The sequence below is a fragment of the Pelobates fuscus genome, chromosome 2 (genome assembly GCF_036172605.1).
Source record: "Pelobates fuscus isolate aPelFus1 chromosome 2, aPelFus1.pri, whole genome shotgun sequence".
NCBI lineage: Eukaryota > Metazoa > Chordata > Amphibia > Anura > Pelobatidae > Pelobates > Pelobates fuscus.
Window position 1 is genome coordinate 199803502 of NC_086318.1, and position 21721 is coordinate 199825222.

The 21721-nt window shown below is 39.7% G+C and overlaps 1 protein-coding gene across 2 annotated transcripts in view; it reads left to right on the top strand.

The window, feature by feature from the left end:
* Nucleotides 1-21721, top strand: part of AKAP12 (A-kinase anchoring protein 12) — a 165415-nt gene that overhangs the window by 131374 nt on the left and 12320 nt on the right. The window contains exon 1 of one of the 2 annotated variants that reach the window (XM_063443091.1): nucleotides 6698-6962. The exons of the other annotated variant lie outside the window; for it this stretch is intronic. Within the exon in view, the coding sequence (XP_063299161.1) occupies nucleotides 6938-6962 (25 nt within the window). The 5' untranslated portion in view covers nucleotides 6698-6937. Of the gene's footprint in view, nucleotides 1-6697; nucleotides 6963-21721 lie in introns of those variants that run through there. 2 annotated transcript variants of the gene reach the window in all.

The following is a 21721-nucleotide window of genomic DNA, read 5'->3' on the forward strand; positions in this document are numbered from 1 at the left end:
AATATGATGCATATTGGGTAACCACTAAAAACAAATGGGAACTGAATTTTGGGTCTTGATCTGAGAATTAAAAAACAATGGTCTAAATAAAAGAAGTTAACCCCTTAAGGACACATGACATGTGTGACATGTCATGATTCCCTTTTATTCCAGAAGTTTGGTTCTTAAGGGGGTTAAAGACATTAATGTCTAGGATCCTATCCTGACAACCAAAATTATGTTTCTGCTGTTTTATTTTCTACAATTACAGTTTTCCATCACTAGTAGCCTCCCTAACCACTAGTCTAACCTCAGTTACTCTCACCTGCATAGCATGATCATTAAATATCCTATAAGAAGCCACACCCTGCTAAAGCAATTTGCCTTTACCTCAGGGCTCGACAAATCCCAGGTGCTAGGTCGCCATGGCGACTAGACATTTTACCCTGGCGACTGGGATTTGAAGCCCTTTAGCTAGGCAGGATAAGGGAACAATGGAGTCGGCTGGTCACCCTGAGGAGCGTGGACGGCTGGCTCAGGGAGCGTGGAGGTGGCCGCCTAAAGCAGCATGCAGGTGGCCAGCCTGCAGAGCATCGCTGTGGTCGGCTGGCGTAGCGCACGAGGGAGCAGTAATCTTCAAGTGGCTCCTCTCTGCTCCCTCGCGCTGTATAGTGATACCGGGAGCCGGAATATGATGTCAATCCGGAATCCGGCATGACTACAGGAAGCAGAGAGGAGCCGCTTAAACATCACTGCTCCCTCACACGCAGGAAAAGTCCACCCAGCTCTCCCAAAGGTAGGGAGGCTGGGTGGATTCAAATTAAAATGGAAAATGTCTGTGTGTGTGTGTGTGTGTGAATGCATGTCCGTGTGTGTATGTATGTTTGTGTGTGTGTGTCTCTCTATCAGTACGCGTGTGTGTATGTGTCTCTCTGTCAGTATGTGTGTGTCTGTCAGTTTGTGTGTTTTTGTGTGTGTGTGTGTGTGTCTCCCTGTCAGTGTGTGTGTGTCTCCCTGTCAGTGTGTGTGTGTCTCCCTGTCAGTGTGTGTGTGTGTGTCTCTCCTTGTCACTGTGTGTGTGTCTCTCTGTCAGTGTGTGTGTGTCTCTCTTTTTCCCTGTCGGTGTGTGCGTGTCTCCGTCAGTGTGTGTGTGTGTCTGTCAGTGTGTTCTCTGAAAAGGCAGTGTTTACATTGAAAAGTCTGCAGAGACAGGCTACAGGCACTAGAACAACTACATTAAGCTGTAGTGATTCTGGTGACTATAGTGTCCCTTTAAGAATGGTATATTTCTCGTAAAATAAACTTCGCTAGTTTAAAAAAAAAAAAAAAAACTACTTTTTTTAGCTGGCTCCTAGATTCCAAACAGATTTGTCAAGCCCTGCTTTACATTGATTGAAGTTCATGTTCTGATTCTGACAAGACATCTGATCCTGGCTCATACTGAGAAAACCTGCACTACTCTGAATATCATTGAACCAACCTTATTTATACTACCAACCTGCTTTATTTACAACCTGCTTGCTATCAATAGGTTTAGGGAAAAAACTGATCTTCAATACTAACCTGCTTTATTCCAAATTGGACTTTGATTCCTTATTGCTTTGGTTCTAACCTACTGTACACCTATCGGAAACTACGCATCTTACCTGGATATTTACAAACATTCCAATTATTTGCAACTATCCTGAAAGATCCTGTCTGGGGCATATTGGCTAATTCTTGTTTTCTATTATCTCTCCATATACTTGCCTAATGCCTATAATTAGGTACTCCTTCTTACTAGTGCCTATACTTTTGTTTATAGGTTCTCCTTCCACCTTCTGCCTATAATCTCACTTATAGGTTTTCCTGCTACTTTATCTGGGGCTTATTGTCTAAACTCTTTATTTTATAGTCCTCAATAAACTTACCTGTAATTTAATTTATAGGTTCTACTTTCTCCCTTTTTCTTTATTATTTCCACTTCCCTTTAACCCCTTAAGGACCAAACTTCTGGAATAAAAGGGAAGCATGACATGTCACACATGTCATGTGTCCTTAAGGGGTTAAGTCCTGCTACTCTTATTATTTCAAGATTAACCATGTCAAAGCTTTCTAATAATGAACCTAAAGCTAATCCCAGTATAAGTCTTGTATCTGACCTGATCAGAACCATGGCAATTAAAATGCATTAACTTTATTGTCAAATGGCTATTGGCACATTATGTTCCATTACTTAAAGTGAATTTGTTGCTTTCTTTGGGGATTTCTGCATATTTTGCATGTGCATGAGAAAAACACCTCCATAGATGACATCTTGTAATGAGCGAGACCATGCCTGAATCCTACAACTTGTGACGGCTGCTGGGATTGGACAGAAGTTGGTAGTGATGCTCCACCTTTTGTCAACCTCAGGTTCACCAAAAGGCAAAGTCTTCTTTTGTCTTATGGAATCTTTGGATTTTGTTGGAATTTCAAGCAAATTCAAACACAGTCAGAATTAGAATTTTATAAAGGTTATATCTTTATGAAATACTGATAACTGACAGAGCTAAAACATCACCCTTCCATTTTAAATTATGTATTTGTTATTTTTAAAAGATATAGTTTACTGATAATTAAAAAACAGATTAGAAAAGTAATTACTAATACATTTGGGCTTCCAAGATTATATTATATTATATTCCCCAGTCTTTCGAGGAAGTTGTTTAAGATTGAATAGCAGGAAATAATTCCATAATGATTAAATTTGCTCAATGGGTTATGAGTCACTGTACTCTACATACCCATAAAAATAGGGAGAGGACCGGATGGAGAAAGTTGAGATGAAGCTGATCATTGTTTTGTTCAGAGTGTGAAATATGTACGGAATATTTCCTCTATTTAGAAGCTGACAAATATTTGTGTTCTAGAAGCCACACAGCTGCATAAGAGGAACCCATATTTCTTTAGAAGGAGAAAGGGAAGTGTATCTCTATACAGTAAGGGTCTGGAATGTTAAAAAAAAAAAATCAGGATGTCTATTTCTTTTTCATCACAGGTACTTATTCACCCCTTTCAGCATCCATTAATGTGACACTAACCGTTATTAGTTGTTGGGAATCCAGGGGGAATTTTAAAACCTCTCCAAGTTGGCCATTTTTCAGTTCGGATATGTTGGCATAAACTTTGACATTCACTATTAATTCCAACAATTCACTCTTTAGTGAGTGTGCAGCATTGTGGAGTTACTAGATATGGAGACAACTCTCTGGGAGGTACTTTGCTGTGCTATACTATCTTCCAAGCAGTGTTTGCTGTAACCTAGCACAAAACAAATGACAAATATAGGTTTAGAGATAGAAGTCTTCCCAAAGTTCAAGCTCCAAAAATTGCCCACTCACTTTGCTGTATACAAGTACCCGTGTTTGATACTGATGTTGTGAGCAACGCTGCTAGCACTGCACATGCATCAATCACTGATAATACTCTTCTGTGCATAGAGCTGTGTCGTCTGCTACCATGCATTCCAAAACTCTGCAAACATTTATTTGCCCTTGCTTCCACAAAACTACACAGAAGAGTGAAAGCTGTACAAATGATGTATAGAGGTGGGTTCATGGCTACTCTGCCAACAAATAACCAGATACATTTTCAAATACTTAGTACAGTCTGTAAATGTTTACTCATTCTGTGGATCATTATTACATTATTCATTTGTGAGCCAAGTTTGCTGTGTTCCTCTTTTGTATAGCAGTCTTGACACATTTAGACAGAGACAGAGTATTGTAATGAAAGCATTAACGTATTTGATTATTATTAAATAATCACCAAAAAGTTTTAACTTATCAAATTCATATTTTCTATGTTTCGTTTACCTGAGAAAAATGAAAGCTCCTGCGGGGTGTGGTCAAATTGCTGTAGTTATCTTTATACCTACATGTACTGTGAAATTGCTGCCACCCTAAAATGTAATTAATACTATTATGTATAATTATTATAGGCGTGCACTTTGGGGCATTGTAGAATAAACAATGAAAACACAACCAATTCTGTGGGATTTAAAGTTCTAACATGCTATTTATATTATTTGCCCAATGGCTGAAATTATTAATTGAAATATGCCTTCAACCTTATATAAAAAAATATATATATTTTGGTTATTTTTTTTATCAGTACTTTGCATGTGAGCTGGGCCTGCATTGCAGGACTTGGCTTGGGACAACAAATGGAAGTTCCTGCTTAGGAACCTCTGACTCTCCAGCTTTAAAGGGACACTATAGTCACCAGAACAACTACAGCTTAATGTAGTTGTTCCGGTGAGTATAATATTTCACTTCAGGCATTTTCATGTAAACACTGCCTTTTCAGAGAAAAGGCAGTGTTTACATTGCCCCAAGGGACACCTCCAAGTGGCCACTCCTTAGAAGGCCTGAGAAGGAGGGGCTTCCTGGCTCAGGGCTGCACAGTAAGCAGCTCTTCCTTTCAGCATCCCCACATTCTGCATGGAGACATTGAATCAATGCTTCTCTATGAGGAGGTCCTGATTGGCCAAAACGGCATTTGGCCCCGCCCCCTTGCCTGTGGGAAAGCATTGGATTGGCTAAATATCGGACATTTCGATGATGTCACAAAGGGGGCGGAGCCAGCGCTGGCGAACCCGCGTGGCCCTGGAAATAAGGTGAGGTTTAAACTTTTATAGGGTGGCTAAGGGGAGGTGGGGGGGGGGAGCCACCTAAATGATGGTTTTATCACTATAGGGTCAGGAATACATGTTTGTGTTCCTGACCCTATAGTGTTCCTTTAATAGTGGAGTTGGGGACCGGTCCCCATTTAAAGGGATCCTATAGTGCCAGGAAAACAAACCTATTTTCCCGGCACTATAGGCTCTTGGAGAGCCCTCCTCCCTCAGCGCTGAAGGGGTTATCCCTTCAGCCACTTACCTTAATCCAGCACCGGGCTCTCGAACCCGGCGCTGGTGACCTCTCCTCCCCCGTCAACGTCAGCTCCCGAGTGGAGCCGCATTCGCGGCCAGAGGTGCGCGCATCCAAACCCACCCATAGGAAAGCATTACTCAAAGCATCTTATCTGATGCTGGACTTCGTGAGGACATCCAGCGTCAGATAAGTGCGATTTACTCAGTGTAAATCGCGGAAGCGGCCTTTAGTGGCTGTCAGGGAGACAGCCACTAGAGGCTGGATTAACCCTGCAGTGTAAACATAGCAGTTTCTTTGAAACTTCTATGTTTTCAGCTGCAAGGTTAAAACTAGGGGGACTTGGCATCCAGACCACTTCATTAAGCTGAAGTGGTCTGGGTGCCTTTAGTGGTCCTTTTAGAATGGTTTGCAAGCTTACAAGGAGGGCTCCAGGAATCTCCTATAAACAGCCACTACAGCAGTCTATAGAGGTTATAGCGCAACAACTGTTACCTCTAAACTATTTTTTTAGTATAATAATCCTTTAATCAAGTTTACAAAGGAAACCTTTTTTTAAATAAAATATATGCAAAACGAGACAAAAACTCAATTCTATTTTTTAGTATTTACTATATATTTAATATAACTGTTTCTGTGCATGGAGTGAAACAAGCAAGATCAGAGAGACTGTCAATTTTTAAACACTGTCTGACCAAATGTGTTTCTATATGGCTGAACAATCCTGTTATTTACTAAAGGTAGGGAAAGGTTATTCTATTTTTTTAATATATACTTCATTTAGCATCTTCATAACACAGTGAGTGATCTTAAAGTGGCATTGTCACTGTTTTTTGCAAAGTCCCCTGATGGTGACATCGCTGCTGGGGGTGCAGTGGCTGGGGAAGGGGTGGGGAGGTAAAGGTAAGATTTACTTACCTGAACCTCGGCCTCACCCATCTTGATCTGGCAGGGTCCTGTTCGTAGCCAACATCACTGCTGTACTCTAGCGCATGTGCGAGAGTGCAGCATTGAGGTCTATGGAGGATACCACAAGACCGCGGGATCCTCCATAGACACAGCCAATTCCTTGGATTGACTCCTAGACTCTGCACTGAGTCTAAGAAAGTCAGAGGGAGGAGTATTTTGTCCCAGTATATCTCTTGACTGGGTTGGAATTTCTATGAAATTCCAACACAGTCAAAATGAGTATTTCATAAAGATGAAATAGACAGTGCTGCTTTAAGCTGAAGATTCAATGTGTGCTCAATTGAAAATACTAGAAATTAGTTGGTTCATGGTTTATGCTTAACTAGTCACATCCTGTCCTACTAGAATAAACCTCTCATGTGCAGATCAGTTTATCACTATACAAAGACATGCAGATTTGTTTTCCCATTTGGCACAAGTGTACATAGCATGACAAAGAAATGGGGGAAGGAAACTTTTTATGCCTTTAACAAGATTTAAGTGATCCTTCGTGAAAGCAACTTGCTAAATGAAAGAGAGCACAAAAGCAAAGTTCAATTTACATTTAGTTAATCCCAGAGGTTTAAAGGGGAAAAAAACTGGAAGGAATGTTAAAGTTCAAAAGATAAGGTATGCTTTAAATCAGCACATGGTAATTCTGTATTCTGAGAAAGAACCCATTGGTCTTTAAACAAAGCTTGGATGAGTCATAGCCAAGCCACCTTCAGTTTGAGAACAATTTGAAGTCCTCTCCATGGGGTCGGGGGACTGGCAGACAATGGATCACTGTAGGGTGGGGTTGGAGGAAGGAGGTGTGTTGAAGTTCAGTCAGTCATCACTCTGCCAGCAAAGTTATTAAAGGGGGATGTTAGCTTAGCCTTCCTCTCAGTTCACAGATCCCACAGAGAACAGCAGAGGAGTGGACCACGCTGGTGAATTGTTTTATTCCAACTTGCCGGGATCTGATCTTACTGGGCTGCATACCTCCTCTGCCTGCTTATACTTTATATCTGCAGTCTGTTCTTGGCAATAGAAGTGACCCTTTGGAAAGTACAGCGAGCCTGTGAACATAGGGATACCATCGAAACAGATAGTAATCTCCAGCGGAAGGAAAGACCATGCTTGGCACAATCACATTAACGGGTAAGAGCCGTGCTATTGCATAGGGTGTGTGATCACAGGGGAGACATGTAGTAGACATACAGCAAGTTGGCAGAGAGCAATGCGTGCACTGTTTAGCTGTCATAGCCTGTAACTGGGGACGAGGTAATTAGTTCTAGAATCTCGTATAAAGGATGTATGAGAAAGTGATTAATGAAGCCATGCCCAGTAATGCCTTTAACCCTCTAACTGCCGTGGGAGCATGGGCTTACAGCTCTATCCTCAATACAGAACTGACTTGCACTATTTGTTTTATAGTTTGTTTCAATGGAGTTGTGTTGTACTTTATTTGTGTTTGTTCGAACCCCGTCATGTGTTGACCGTTTGTAATAGAGGTGGGGTTGGTATAGCAGAGTTATACAGTGCTCTTTGATAACTGAGTTAATTCACAATGTACTGTATACATTGCCGTCTGTGGATTCTGGGACTTTCTTACTGTACTGTATTTCCGTTATATGTAATGTTATCTGTGTATAGAAGCGGCTGTGCATAGTGTATTCCAATGGTCGAATGCTAGGACTCGTAGTATATGAAAAAGGTGTGTCTGCATCATAATACCCTATGTTATGGGAGTGCTGAAAGTCAGCGTGCACACACTATGGCCATTGCTTTCTCCCTGCCTTGTATGGGATTGCACTGCTCCTGCAATGTATGTGGGATTGCACTGCTCCTGCAATGTATGTGGGATTGCACTGCTCCTGCAATGTATGTGGGATTGCACTGCTCCTGCAGTGTATGTGGGATTGCAGTGCTCCTGCCATGTATGTGGGATTGCACTGCTCCTGCAATGTATATGGGATTGTAGTGCTCCTGCAATGTATGTGGGATTGTAGTGCTCCTGCAATGTATGTGGGATTGTAGTGCTCCTGCAATGTATGTGGGATTGTAGTGCTCCTGCCATGTATGTGCGATTGCACTGCATCCTGCCATGTATGTGGGATTGTAGTGCTCCTGCAATGTATGTGGGATTGTAGTGCTCCTGCCATGTATGTGCGATTGCACTGCATCCTGCCATGTATGTGGGATTGTAGTGCCCCTGCAATGTATGTGGGATTGCACTGCTCCTGCAATGTATGTGGGATTGTAGTGCTCCTGCAATGTATGTGGGATTGTAGTGCTCCTGCAATGTATGTGGGATTGTAGTGCTCCTGCAATGTATGTGGGATTGCAGTGCTCCTGCCATGTATGTGGGATTGCACTGCTCCTGCAATGTATGTGGGATTGCACTGCTCCTGCAATGTATGTGGGATTGTAGTGCTCCTGCCATGTATGTGGGATTGTAGTGCCCCTGCCATGTATGCGGGATTTCACTGCATCCTGCCATGTATGCGGGATTTCACTGCATCCTGCCATGTATGCTGGATTGCACTGCATCCTGCCATGTATGTGGGATTGCACTGCATCCTGCCATGTATGTGGGATTGCACTGCATCCTGCCATGTATGTGGGATTGCACTGCATCCTGCCATGTATGTGGGATTGCAGTGCTCCTGCCATGTATATAGGATTGCAGTGGAGTTTGCCATGTATGTGAATTTGCATGAGATTGCAGGGCATCCTGCCATGTTTGTGGGGATTGCAGTTTGCAGGGCACCCTGCCATGTTTGTGGGGATTGCAGTTTGCAGTGCACCCTGCCATGTTTGTGGGGATTGCAGTTTGCAGTGCACCCTGCCATGTTTGTGGGGATTGCAGTTTGCAGTGCACCCTGCCATGTTTGGGTTGCAGCGTCATGTATGTGGAGTTGCAGTGCTTCTTGCTAATTATATGGGGCTTCAGTGGCTTCTACCATTTACATTATTATTAATTATTATTATTAGCATTTATGCAGTGACAACATATTCCACAGAGCTTTCAGAGTAATGATATACAAAAATTCTCAGAGACGAGGTAAAAAAGGTACTGCTCAAACAAGATTACAATCTATGAATATATGTATAGTAGTAGTATTATTTTATTATTTATATAGCTTCAGCAAATTCCGTAGCACTGTACATGGCGATGTTACATGGATGTAGGAACTGGGTGGGGGTGTTGGTTGGATGGGGACAAATAACCCCTAAGAAAATGTTCTGTAGATTTTAGAATCTTATGTTTCACTTTTTAAGAAAGATAGGAAAAACAAAAATATGTTGAGTTTGTAAGCCTATTCTACTTGTAAATTTGCTAGTGATGTATAATTTTATCTGTAGAAAACTTGTAGCTGGGGTTATTATGTAAGGCTGTCCCTCCCAGACTGCCTGTGCTTCTTCAACACCCATGGATTATAATGCCCCCTAGCTGTGGGGTTGCTGTTCTCCTTGCCATACTTGTGTCATTGCGGTACCTCTTTCCCCCTCTATGCAATTGCAATGTCTTTCCTCATGAATGTGGCAATTGAAGGGGTATGTTCTATTTATGTGGGGTAGCTGTGAAACCTGCTGTGTTTATTCTGGGTGTTGCATTTCATGTATAATGAATGATATCTGTATTTATTCTCATATAAAAGGTTTATTTATATGTAGAGACAGTATATGTAGAGACAGTACATTATTAATACCTCATAGTAGAAAACATTATTTTAGAGCTAACTTAGATGACTTATCTGGAAAAATACTTAAAGGTACTTAATTTAGGTGTTTGAGTACGGTATGTGTTAATTCTGTTTACGTATACATTATGTTTGAACTTATTAGTGATTTTAGTTCAATGCTGCTGTTGTAGCATGGTTTGGATAATGGTAATATTGTTCATAAAATTAGTGTTAATTAGTTATTAATTATGAATGATTGCTGACTCATTTTAGCACTTTTCCCCTGCAATTCCATTATTATTATTAATATTGGCATCATCTCATTTTTATAATGCAAATCAGCTCTTCTGTCTATGACATTTTTAATATGTGGCTCCCAATATAACTGTTAGGCAAGCCTTCTGTAACAAGGCAGATACATTTGTAAGTGATCACATTTCAGTTCCCAAGAGAGTTTGTCATTCTTGGATTAACCACTTAATTCCCTGAGGCAATTTTTTTTTGTTTCCTTTTTGTACACATCCACAGGAGAAAAGCCAAAAAATGCTGAGGTTACTTAACAGCATAATAGAAAACCATCAAGCCACAGGGGGTGTAGTTAAATTTCAGTCGTACTAACCAGAGAAAATTGATTAAATATTCCCTTCTCTGTGCGACTACTGAGACTGGCAGATAATTAGTCCAGTCCTATTTATCTGTGTTTTTGTATCAGGCAATGCATTGTTTTAGATGGGAAGAAAAAACAAGTTCATTGTAGACCTATAAAGCTGCATTAAATTCTTGAAAAGATTTTAGGGAATAAGTAGGGAATAAGTCACTGTGGGGCAATTATATAAATGTTAAACAGTTACCATGGAATCCATTGTAATATACTTGGTGATTGCTCTGCTTTTAGAAATTGGCTCCAGAATTGTATTCACTGTGAAACTTAAGTCCTTCCAATTTGCAGTACATTAAAAGAACAGCCCTGTAGTTTGCAGCACTCATATGCTGCAGGAGGAAAATCACTTTACTGATCAATACTGTTGCTATTTGTTTTCATTTTTATTAATCAATTTATTTTCATTTAGTGCTCATGGTGATGTAGAAATACGATGTCTGAGAAATTATGGTGAATCTGCCAACCCTAGATGTTTTGTTGGCTTAAGTAATCCATTTCAGTAGTGTGTGTGTAGCGAGAGTACTCTGAGAGTACTGTTTTTCTCTGAGTTTGGAAAATATTTCTACCCTATTTATTTGTGTGGATTAAATTTGCAACCAATGTTAAGAAATAATTCTTTACAAAGGTATGCAATAAATTAAGCAAACAAAAGATACATTTATTATTAACAAACTGTTCATTTTGCTGGGGCATTATTTGGTCCCCCGTTTATCATTTCTTGGCGACTGACTATGTTCTACTCGGAATATATAAAAGCAGGCTATTATGCAATTGACCGTTAAAAGTAGGATATTTTGTGAGCTTAGGTTCCTTATTAGTAAAGCTGCATTGCATATTTATGTGTAGTCCATTGTATGGCTTGGAGATTTTTCATTCCTGGGACTTGTAGAATTAACCCATTGAGATCAGTACTGTGGGCAGGGCTCTGGAAAGTGACACTCTGCTTACAAGCTTGGCGTTGAATGGGTTAACAGGGTGGTTTCCTGGAATGAGGGGAGAATATTAGATTTCACAAGCCAAGCTCTATAATGAACTAGTTTGTCAGGATGTATTTTGAATAAGCTTGTTCAGATTAAATTCTTATGTATTTTTTAAGGCTTAAATTGCTGCTCTATTGTTAAAGACCATTTATATTATTTCAGCAAATAACTAATGCTTCAGAGACATTAGGCTGACTGATGTGGCATAATCGATATTCCCTATTGAAATTGAGTATTTAATATTTGAGTGTCAGAGGGTGTGCTTCTCAAAATGATTAAGGGTGAATTACTAAGTAGAATAGTCACCATGGCCAAGTTTTACCACAAGGAGTTCCTAAGTTGTTACATAAAGAGTGTCCCCAATAGACGATAGTAGTGGTGATGAGCTGCATGAGGAAATTTGTTAATTATCACAATGATCCCATAGATACAGCCTTATTTAATTCCTTGATTTCTTCTGGTAGTCTAGGAATTGCACAAGCAGTCTGGCAACCCTATTCATGTACCTCCCAACTGCATGTGAAACCCAGTCTAGGGAATGGAAAACATTGTAGATGAGCTCCGTTTTGGTGGATCTGAAAGCTGCACAGCATTTTCATGGACAGAGAATCATATTTTATAGTGAATGCTAAATCACATTATATTGTGTTTTTGTGAGGTCCACGTTGAAATGATGACGTCTGCCAAGTTGTGCAGCAGACTGTATCATGGAGGATAGTATTCTGCGATGACATGGAAGTTTCCTTGGCTCTGTACAGTTAGAGCATGTTCTGTTACATCATTCAGTAACACAATGCAATACTCTTCATGGTCAGAAAGATCTGCATCCCAGGGAAAACATCACCAGTAGAAGTTGCTGAGGTTTATTGGAGCCGGGTGTTTTATGGGCATTAATATTTTGGTATGTTTTGTTTGTACTCTTGCATGACACCAAGTAAGTACTGTGGAAGCATGAAACACATTAAGTGATTCTGTTTTTTCTCTATTGTGGTTTTTGTATGTTTTATAAATTTTTGAAGCATTATTTTTTCTATGGAATCATTTGATGACTGCACTAGTTTATTTTTTTTGCTTCTCAGTAGTTGAGATATAGACAGAGTTGGGTTGTTGATAACATTTTGTAAGATATCCCATTATATTCCTCTGCGGTTTATGAGATGTGTGCTGTGACTAGTGTAGCCATATATCCCATGTTTGCCTGGAAACATATGCCTTATTCATGTTTATGACTGTTGTCTTGCACGAAGTAGAATGCTAATGCTGTTGGTAGGATGTTGAGTGATAAATCAATCGAGAATTCTGCAGCAAATGCATTTTGGATACTGAGGGCAGAACTCTTCATGTGCTATCCACAAATATGAACTAATGTTGAGTGTCTGGAAAAAACAAATTGGTTTATTCACTAAACACAGAATTGGATTGAGAACCACTTTGCAAAATTCAGAGTTAAACAGACAAGCAAAGACTATAGCGGAGTTGGATATTATTTCCAGGTTAGTTTTTATCCCTAAAATTATAATTTTCAAATTCACTACAGTTAAAAAAATTTAGTGAATACAACCCATGGGGACTATGGTAACTCTATTTGGGTCCAAATATGCATCTTGAGACTTGGTAAGGTTGATAAATGGTAGGATCAGTTTAGTGTTTTGTTTTCCTTAACACAACTTTCAACCTAGTTGGGCAAATGTCATGATATTTCGACAATCCTAGAACATCATAAAGGAGTTAAAAGTGGCAAATGCAAGAAACAAATAAATAAGTATACAAGAAAATTATATATTGAGCTCCAGAATAAGAGTTCTTTCCCAGCTAATTTACCCTTTGGACTAGCCAACACCAGAGGAGAGACCTGGCAACTTATGAACATGCATTTGGCAAACTGCTCAATTCTCCCTTAATGATGTCATTATTGGTTGAATGGGGAACATTAGGAGAAAAATTAGATATAAAATCACACATTTTCATGTGGGATAATGTTCAAAATAGGGACATACATACTGAAAGTGACTACTGCCATATGTGTTAAATAGTTGTCTAGAGCTGTTCAGGGTTTATCAGTAAACTGCATAGAACTGAGAAGGGAATCGCAAACATAAGGACAAATAGTCAAACTTGAAAAATGTTGGTCTACAATTTAATGTTACCTTGTCAATTCTCCACATTTCCCTGTTTTGTAGGTGAAACATATATACTATTTTTCTACATGCTGATGTTTGGTGAGTGTGCGACCCTATGTTGGAGTTTTAGTCCTCCATTAATAAGTCACTCAATTCACAATATTAAATTAAGCACATTACATTGGCAATGGTGACCTGTACCTACACAAACAAACATATTTGTATCGTGCACACACAGCATTGGTGCATGGCGTTTAAGCTACTGTTCCCCTCATGTACATGAGTAATTGGCAGCTTGGGAGACTATATCAGGGTTATTCTCTAGAGAGAGAATTTTGTGGAACTCAAAGTGGCTTCCAAAGTTAAGGCCAAAATAGCCAAGCTTGAAGTATAATTGACTTTTGACTTTAAAATTATCTTAAATTCTCACTTTAGTGAAGAACCCTGCTAACTTATTTCCTTCCAAAATGTAATGAAATGATTATTATATCAAAAATGTGTAGAGTTGACTGTTCTTCTTTAAGCTTGGAATCCTTTAACTAGACAACTCTGTGACCAAAATCCACAACACCAACCGAGGGGCCTGTCTTACTAGAATCATTGTCATTGTACAAAATGGAGCTTGGGAAACTATATCAAGGTTATACTCTAAAGAGAGAATTGTCTGGAATTCAAAGTCAATTTCAAACTTAAGGCCAAAATAACCAAACAGGAAGTATAACGGAGTTGGGGTATTTCCAGTTTGGTTTTTTTATGGCCTTAAATTTGAAATTCAGTTTAAATTCCCTATGATCACAAAATTGTAGTATGGGAGAGTATTAGTGTAGTTATATTCTACTGGGGGGGGGGAGGTAGTAGACTTAATTCCTTTTGTTTAGGGATAGTCAGACTCATAGCCCAGAATTAGACCAGAACGATAGGATCCTGATTGAAGGAGCCTCTTCTTAGTCTGGGCAGACATTGCTGCTGCTGCTTGTCTGGGGAAATTCAGCAAAAGTGGAAACTTTAAAGGTACCTTTTTTAATTGATTTAATTAATTTATTTGTGAGATTCCCATAGAAACAAAAAGTATAGTTAAATGATAAACAAACCCAAGTCAAGTGCCCATTAAGCAACTGGCAAGGAGCAACCAAGTGAGATGGTCCATGGGAATGTAAAACAAGCAGAGAAAGGAGCAATGTAAAATTTAGGAATATTATCAAATGCAGTAAACAATAGAATTCAAAATATAGAGTTGTGTTATAATTGTAACAATATTGAGTAGTCACCCAATTCGGGAGTGAAAAGGGAGAGGTAAGAAAAGTAAAAAAAGAAAGAGGATATCAGAAATTTTTATTTTATTTTTTAATTAAAATAAATTAGGTTCATAGTGCTGCTTTAAACTCACATATTTTGTCCTCTATTTATGGAGCCTACCTCTGCAAAGTTTAAATGCTTGTATTTGCCGAAGACCTGTATAAATGAGAAAATCACCCAAATAGTTGTAAAAATGCAATCCTTTTAGCAGGGGAAATCACTGAGAAGTGTTATAGCTGAGAGTGACTTGCTAACTAGCTTAGATGCTTTTACAAGCTGTTTCTTTTAGTAGACGTAAACAACACAACAGACAAGGTAAACATACGTGAGCTTGCTTTGCAATTCACATACGGTTGCTCATTAGATTGCACGATACTTGTGCAACAAAGTGAACACAAATCTTATTCCAAGACTGGCTGACTCCTGTCCAAAATGTGTATATTGTACATAAAGTATCTCTTTTATTCTTTTGTATTGGAAGCGGAGGTTTGAAAAAAAAAAAAAAATATTCTGCTTAGTATAGAAGAGATGCATTTTTTCTTCCCTGTTCTTGGAGTATATGGAACAATACAAAATGTTCTACCTACGTTTTCAGAAGAATCCATACCATAAAAGGAACATGAGAAAGCTGTTGACTTGGTTTGTTTTCTGTCACTTCCTTGATCAATAATTGAGTTTGCAATCTAAATATTCTTTCTGTGTATTTATATATAATTGTTTAAACAGCTTTCTTTCTTCCAGTTGTTCTTTGAGTGATGGGTAGTTGGTCATGAAACATATTGAAACTTTTATTTTTAGACATCACATATCATTGAAGAACAAATATATTACCCAGGGTTTTTTGCATTATTGGAAACCCCCCATCTCATGTGACATACCACATTTCTGAAATAACATGTAAAACCCAACCCTGTTAGAGACTGCCATCTGTTTTACTACAAATCATCCAATAAAACTGGCTAGTGATGAATACACTACTTCCATCACATGTTAGATATGTGTAATCCTTCTGATTTCAATTTGTCTTTAGCTCCTCATATAGTTTTGTTTTTTAATGCCCATGTTGGAGAATGGGGTGGGTTAGGAATGTTATACCATATGGTGTCACATGCATGTTAGGCTCTTCTTACAAGCAGCTTTATCGGTTTGCACATCAATAGCTAGTAGTTTGTTTGTCACAGTATCTATAGTACATACACTGCTCTAGTACTCATAAACACATTTTATGTACTGAATGTGTACACTACTGTCACTTACGCGGTACTTACTAAAGTGAAAATTCAAAGTGGATTTTAAATCTAAGGCCGGAGTTGTTGAACTGAAAGGATATCTATGACTTAGATACTTTTTCTATTTTTACCTTAAATTTAGCTTCAGTTCAAAATGTAGTGAGTAGCACTGAGAACCGGAATTAAATTTTTAATTTAGTATAGACTTGTGCACAAATGTGCTTCATGGTTGGTCATACGAATCAAATTCCTTTTAATCAATACCTGAACAAATCGCTTGTCAGTGCTTTCCCTGTGGAATCTTTTTCAATGAATAGGACTCTACAGATACACCCCAGACAGATTGATTCGTTCGGCTGTAGATTGAAAATAATTTTATTCGTATGACTAACCTGAAATGCTTTTGTGCAGAAGTCTAATACAGGGTAGTACAGTTAACTTTTGTAACATGCAGAGATGTTTTGTTTTATTACACTTTGTGGTCAAAAGAAATCTCTGTGTAGAATGATAGTATTTGGTTCATGTTCTGACCCATCCCTTTCCTTTAACTAATGCTTTTTTTTTTACAACATCAAAATGAAGCACTGCAGTAAAGAAAACTCCTTTTGACACAATGAAGAGAGGAAGAACTGCGAAGTTAGCAAAATGTGGTCTGTGTAAAGTCTTTAAAGGGGTCTGGGGAGAGGAAGGTTGGGTGTGTACATAGCATATCTGATAAACATAGAATGTTGGGAATTTCTGGAAAGCTTCCAGGCCGGCTCAAAAAATCCCTAGAGAGCATTGTCAACCAGCTCCAGATGTTGACAAGGATGACTTCAAGCACATGGAGTGCTGTACTTTTAACCATTAAAAGACTGAAACTGCATAGGGATCTTTCTGGTTTAGTTATCTTAACACTTTTGCTTCCATGGTCTTGTAATGAATCCTGAAAATTTGCTTGAACAAAAATGTAATCATATTGTTATGCATCATCACCTCTAGATTGTAAACTTGTTCGAGCAAGGTCCTTATTAACATCTTGTTAATAGAGGCTTTCTGGTTGCTAATGGACTCTTGGTCGCCTAACTGACGCTGGATGTCCTCATGCTCTGCATGAGGTTGTCCAGCATCTTTAAAATCCCCCTAGGAAAGCATTGAAGCAATGCTTTCTTATGGGTAGGGTCTAATGTGCTTGCTGTGCATGCGCTTCGCCCCTCTGCCAGATAATGTCAGCGGAGTTGGAGTGCCAACCCGGACCTGAAGAACATCGGTGCTGGAATCGGCTAAGTGACTAAAGGGTTTTAAACCTTTAGCTGCCGAGGGAGGGTGGAATCAGAGGGCTCTATAGTGTTAGGAATACAGATTTGTATTCCTAATAATATAGAATCCCTTTAATTTATAAAACCGTCATGCTGATATTAAGTATTGTTTACGAAAACAATTCATTTGAGCTTTTGGGAGTCATTTCCAGTTGCTGAGGGTCAATATATTTCTGCCCAATATATTCTGAAAATAGTTAGATGTCTTATTAGATGGGCTTCATACAACTATAATTTAAAGGGACACCCCAGGCACCCAGACCACTCCTGCCCATTGGAGTTGTCTGTTTGCCAACTCCCTTAACCCTGCAAGTGTAATTATTGCAGTTTTCATAAACTACAATATTTACCTTGCAGGGTTAACTCCTCCTCTACTGGCTGTCTACTGGACAGCCACTAGAGGGCAATTCCGTGTTTTTAGCACATGAAAAGTGTGCTATAATGTCGCTGGACGTCCTCACGCTATGTGAGGACCTCCAGCGTTGCTGAAATCCCCATATGAATGCATTGAAAGCATTTTTCAATGCTTTCCTATGGGAGGTCTAATGCGCGTGCGCGGCACGTCTCCTCTGCTGGATGAAGTCGGCGGGGGAGGAGCGTGGGCAGACCCTGAACCTCGGCGCTGGATACAGGTAAGTCACTGAAGGGGTTTTAACCCCTTCAGCAACTTGGGGTGGGAGGGAGAGGGGACCTGCAGTGCCAGGAAAATGGTTTGTTTTCCTGGCACTGGAACATCCCTTTAAAATTATGATGCTATCTCTAGCTACTGTACATCATGTTGCATGAAGACTACTTTAAAGAGGAACTGTCTCTATGGGGGCATGCTTATAGCCAAATGATCCTTCCTTGCAACCTCCTGACTTGTTTCTGCTGGCTCCAGCACTCTGGAATCCCTGTATTCAGTCTGAGGATCCTAATCTGTACATGGCCCTGCCCCAGACTAGATACAGTGATTGGTGCATGTCCACGCCCCCTCAGACTGAACTCAGTGAGCTGTACATGGCCCACCCCCTCAGACTGAACAAAGTGATCTGTGCATGGCCCAGTCGCAAGACTGAACACAGTGAGCTGTGCATGGCCCAGTCGCAAGACTGAACACAGTGAGCTGTGCATGGCCCAGTCGCAAGACTGAACACAGTGAGCTGTGCATGGCCCAGTCGCAAGACTGAACACAGTGAGCTGTGCATGGCCCAGTCGCAAGACTGAACACAGTGAGCTGTGCATGGCCCAGTCGCAAGACTGAACACAGTGAGCTGTGCGTGGCCCAGTCGCAAGACTGAACACAGTGAGCTGTGCATGGCCCAGTCGCAAGACTGAACACAGTGAGCTGTGCATGGCCCAGTCGCAAGACTGAACACAGTGAACTGTGCATGGCCCAGTCGCAAGACTGAACACAGTGAGCTGTGCATGGCCCAGTCGCAAGACTGAACACAGTGAGCTGTGCATGGCCCAGTCGCAAGACTGAACACAGTGAGCTGTGCATGGCCCAGTCGCAAGACTGAACACAGTGAGCTGTGCATGGCCCAGTCGCAAGACTGAACACAGTGATGCTTTCTCTGGGGAGTAATTACAGCAGCTACAGTGCATGTGCTGTAGTTGCTCTGATGGAGAGCAGGAGACCTGCCTATATTTGTCATACCTGTCTAGGCTGTGAATTGATTGACAGGCGGCGGGAAGTACCATATTTCTATTTATTCATTAAAAATGTGTACATGTTCTCACAACTCAGCTCAATGTATAGATTGCATTGTTTTTCTTTCACTTCAGTTGAAGTTGTATGTACTATGACTGATACACTTAAACCATTTTGTTGGATAACAGTAGAAGAAAACATTTTCTCTCTTAAATGTGTGCTGTTCTTGTCAATCAGCAAATTCAACGACACCCAAAATGGAAAGCTTGTTACTCTCTTTCTCCTTCATTTTTCTGTTATAAACCTTCCTTTGGTATGTGAAGTCTTTTTTTTCTGACAGATCTGTTTGTTGATAAGATGTTCACACTAATACAAACTCCCTTTTATACTTCCATACTTGGATTGGATGCTTATCTTGTTTGATCTTAATGACTACCAGACATCAGTGGTAATGTTTATACACTCATTGAACTTTTGCTACTGTTCATACACAAAACACTGATTAACGTTCTGTGTGCTGTATCCCATTTGCCAATGCAGATACCAGAAACCTAACCTTAAATCAATTAGCTGGAAGAGTAGTCTCAGCCATCTTGAGTTCGGTCTCCAGATTTGCTTTGGACTGTCAACAGGTGCCAGTTTTCTACCTGTTTCAGAGTGTTTACTAATAAAAGCTGTTGGTTTTTTGGGGGAAATTAAAGGTTGGCTCTAATTTTTGGTCAATTGTTTCAGGCACCGGCACTGTTTGTAATGTTATTCTGATACTTGTTCACCACTGTACTCCCACCAGCTCATTTATTGAATCCAGAATCTACAATCTGTCAGTGGTCAACTCAGATATTTGTTTAAAACAATTCAGCTACAACTCACACTTACTAAGTTTCCAGAACCCCTTTGCATCAGCCTCGTACAATTGAAACAGCCAGAGTGTTTTGTTTCAATTCTGTATTTTTTTCAGTCTTAATTGTTAACAACTTTCTGTATAAAACAACTTATTAGCCTAAACCCAGGGGAATAGGTCATTGTGTAAAATATGTACATTAAGGACTTGTTTCAATCAAGATCTAGAAAAAGTTTGGAGATCATAATGCCCACATTTGTGCCTTCATGCTGTATTTCTGGCTATGCCTGAAATCATAACAATGGGGATTAGTAAGAAGTTGGGAATACATAGGCCACACATTGTAAAATGTGCACTTTTTGATGGCATGCGTGACCTTTTACAGACATAGGTCATTTTGAAATGCATCTCCACCTCTGATAATCACAGCCCCACCTGTGGTCACACTTGTTGCGAAAGTGAATGAAGTCCACAGACCTCTTACACCCACACAGATATCCTTTGATTCTAATTGTCAGTAAAGCCCTGTTGGTGAAATTAAAGTTGGGTTCATAATCATCACTACTTTTGCTTTTGCTGGATGTTACATTTTTTTTTACACATTTCAAATATGCCAATAACAATAATTGCTATTTATTTTGATGGAGCCAAGTTTTTGTTTCTTTGAGCTTGTCAAAAAAAGAAGCTAACTTTGTGATCCAGATACATTTTGACTTGGGGACAAACTCCATAATCGTAGTAATTTTTGTTGTATTTAAAGTAAACAAAATAAAATAATGAAAATAAGAAAATATAGAAAACAAAACAAATGAAGCACACCACTAAGTTTGAGGTGAAGTAAACCTAATGGTGCACAAGGTTTAGGGGGACGACCTAAAAATATATGGAAAATGACAAGTGCAGATGCCAATCCCCTATGTTTATGCACAAGTGTCTACGCTGGGTTAAATTTCTCACATTCCTGTACAGCAAACATGGAAGGATGTGGTACAACTACTCCACTGAATTAAAAGAATAAAGTTACATTAGGAATATGAGGTCCTCCAATAAATACTCTGGGAGGACATGGCCTTATGTAAGGTGTAGATATAGTACTTGCATATTCTTGTGTGTTCCTATGTACAGGAAGCCACAAGGTGTAGGACTCTACAGGAACCATATTTGCTATGCGTGTGTTTCCGTATCTGCTTTGTGGGTAAGAGGCAGCAGCATAATCGTGCTGTAAAGTGGAAAATTGATCACGTCTTCTCGAGTTACATATTTTATTTTAGGTTGACGTATGCTTGCCAAAGTCTAATTTATCTAAAACATTATTCTAGATATATAGATACAGGTGTGTGGGTCCTTTCTCCTTGTTGGTATTTTGTTATTCAATACAGATTAGTTTGTTAAAGGGTAACTCCAAACATCCCGCTGCAGTGGTTATGATGCCAGGACTACCCTAGCCTTGTTCCCTTCTAGTGGGACAAACTGCTTAGAAATTGACTGATACAATTAAAATCAACTAGTAGTAGGAACATTATCAAATCGCATGTCTCAGAAAGCTGCAATATTGTAGAAATGTTGTATCACTTAAACACAAGTCACTTATCTGTGATTATACTGCCACCTACTGGTTATTAGCACTCGCTGTGCCATCATCTAGTTTAGGAGTAGGCAACCTTCGGCACTCCAGATGTTGTGGACTACATCCCGATAATGTTCTTACACCCATAATGCTGGCAAAGCATCATGGGAGGTGTAGTCCAAAACATCTGCAGTGCTGAAGGTTGCCTATGCCTGATTCTAGTTTCTATTTGCTCTCTTAAAGGAGCATTGCACACACCTTACTTAACCTGTTTATCTTGCTTTATGTGTGACGAGTGTGTCCTTTTTTAAAAAACAAACAAAAAAAAAAACCTGTTATTCTACAAAAAGTGCAGATTTCAATAGAAATTGGCACTTTTATAAATTAATGTTATTCCACATCCTTGGATGTCAATCAGACACGTCCTCTTACTTCCTGGTTTGTTTAACTCAGGGAAGCTAAACTCAAGAGGTAGCAATTACCCAGAGCACCTTCCTTGCAATTAATTATCATTGAGCTGCGTTGGAAAGTCTGTGATTAGACAGCCACAGGAAATCTGGCCTGAGGTAGAAGAGGAAGGCTTGCAAAGGCTTTCACAGGTGTCTG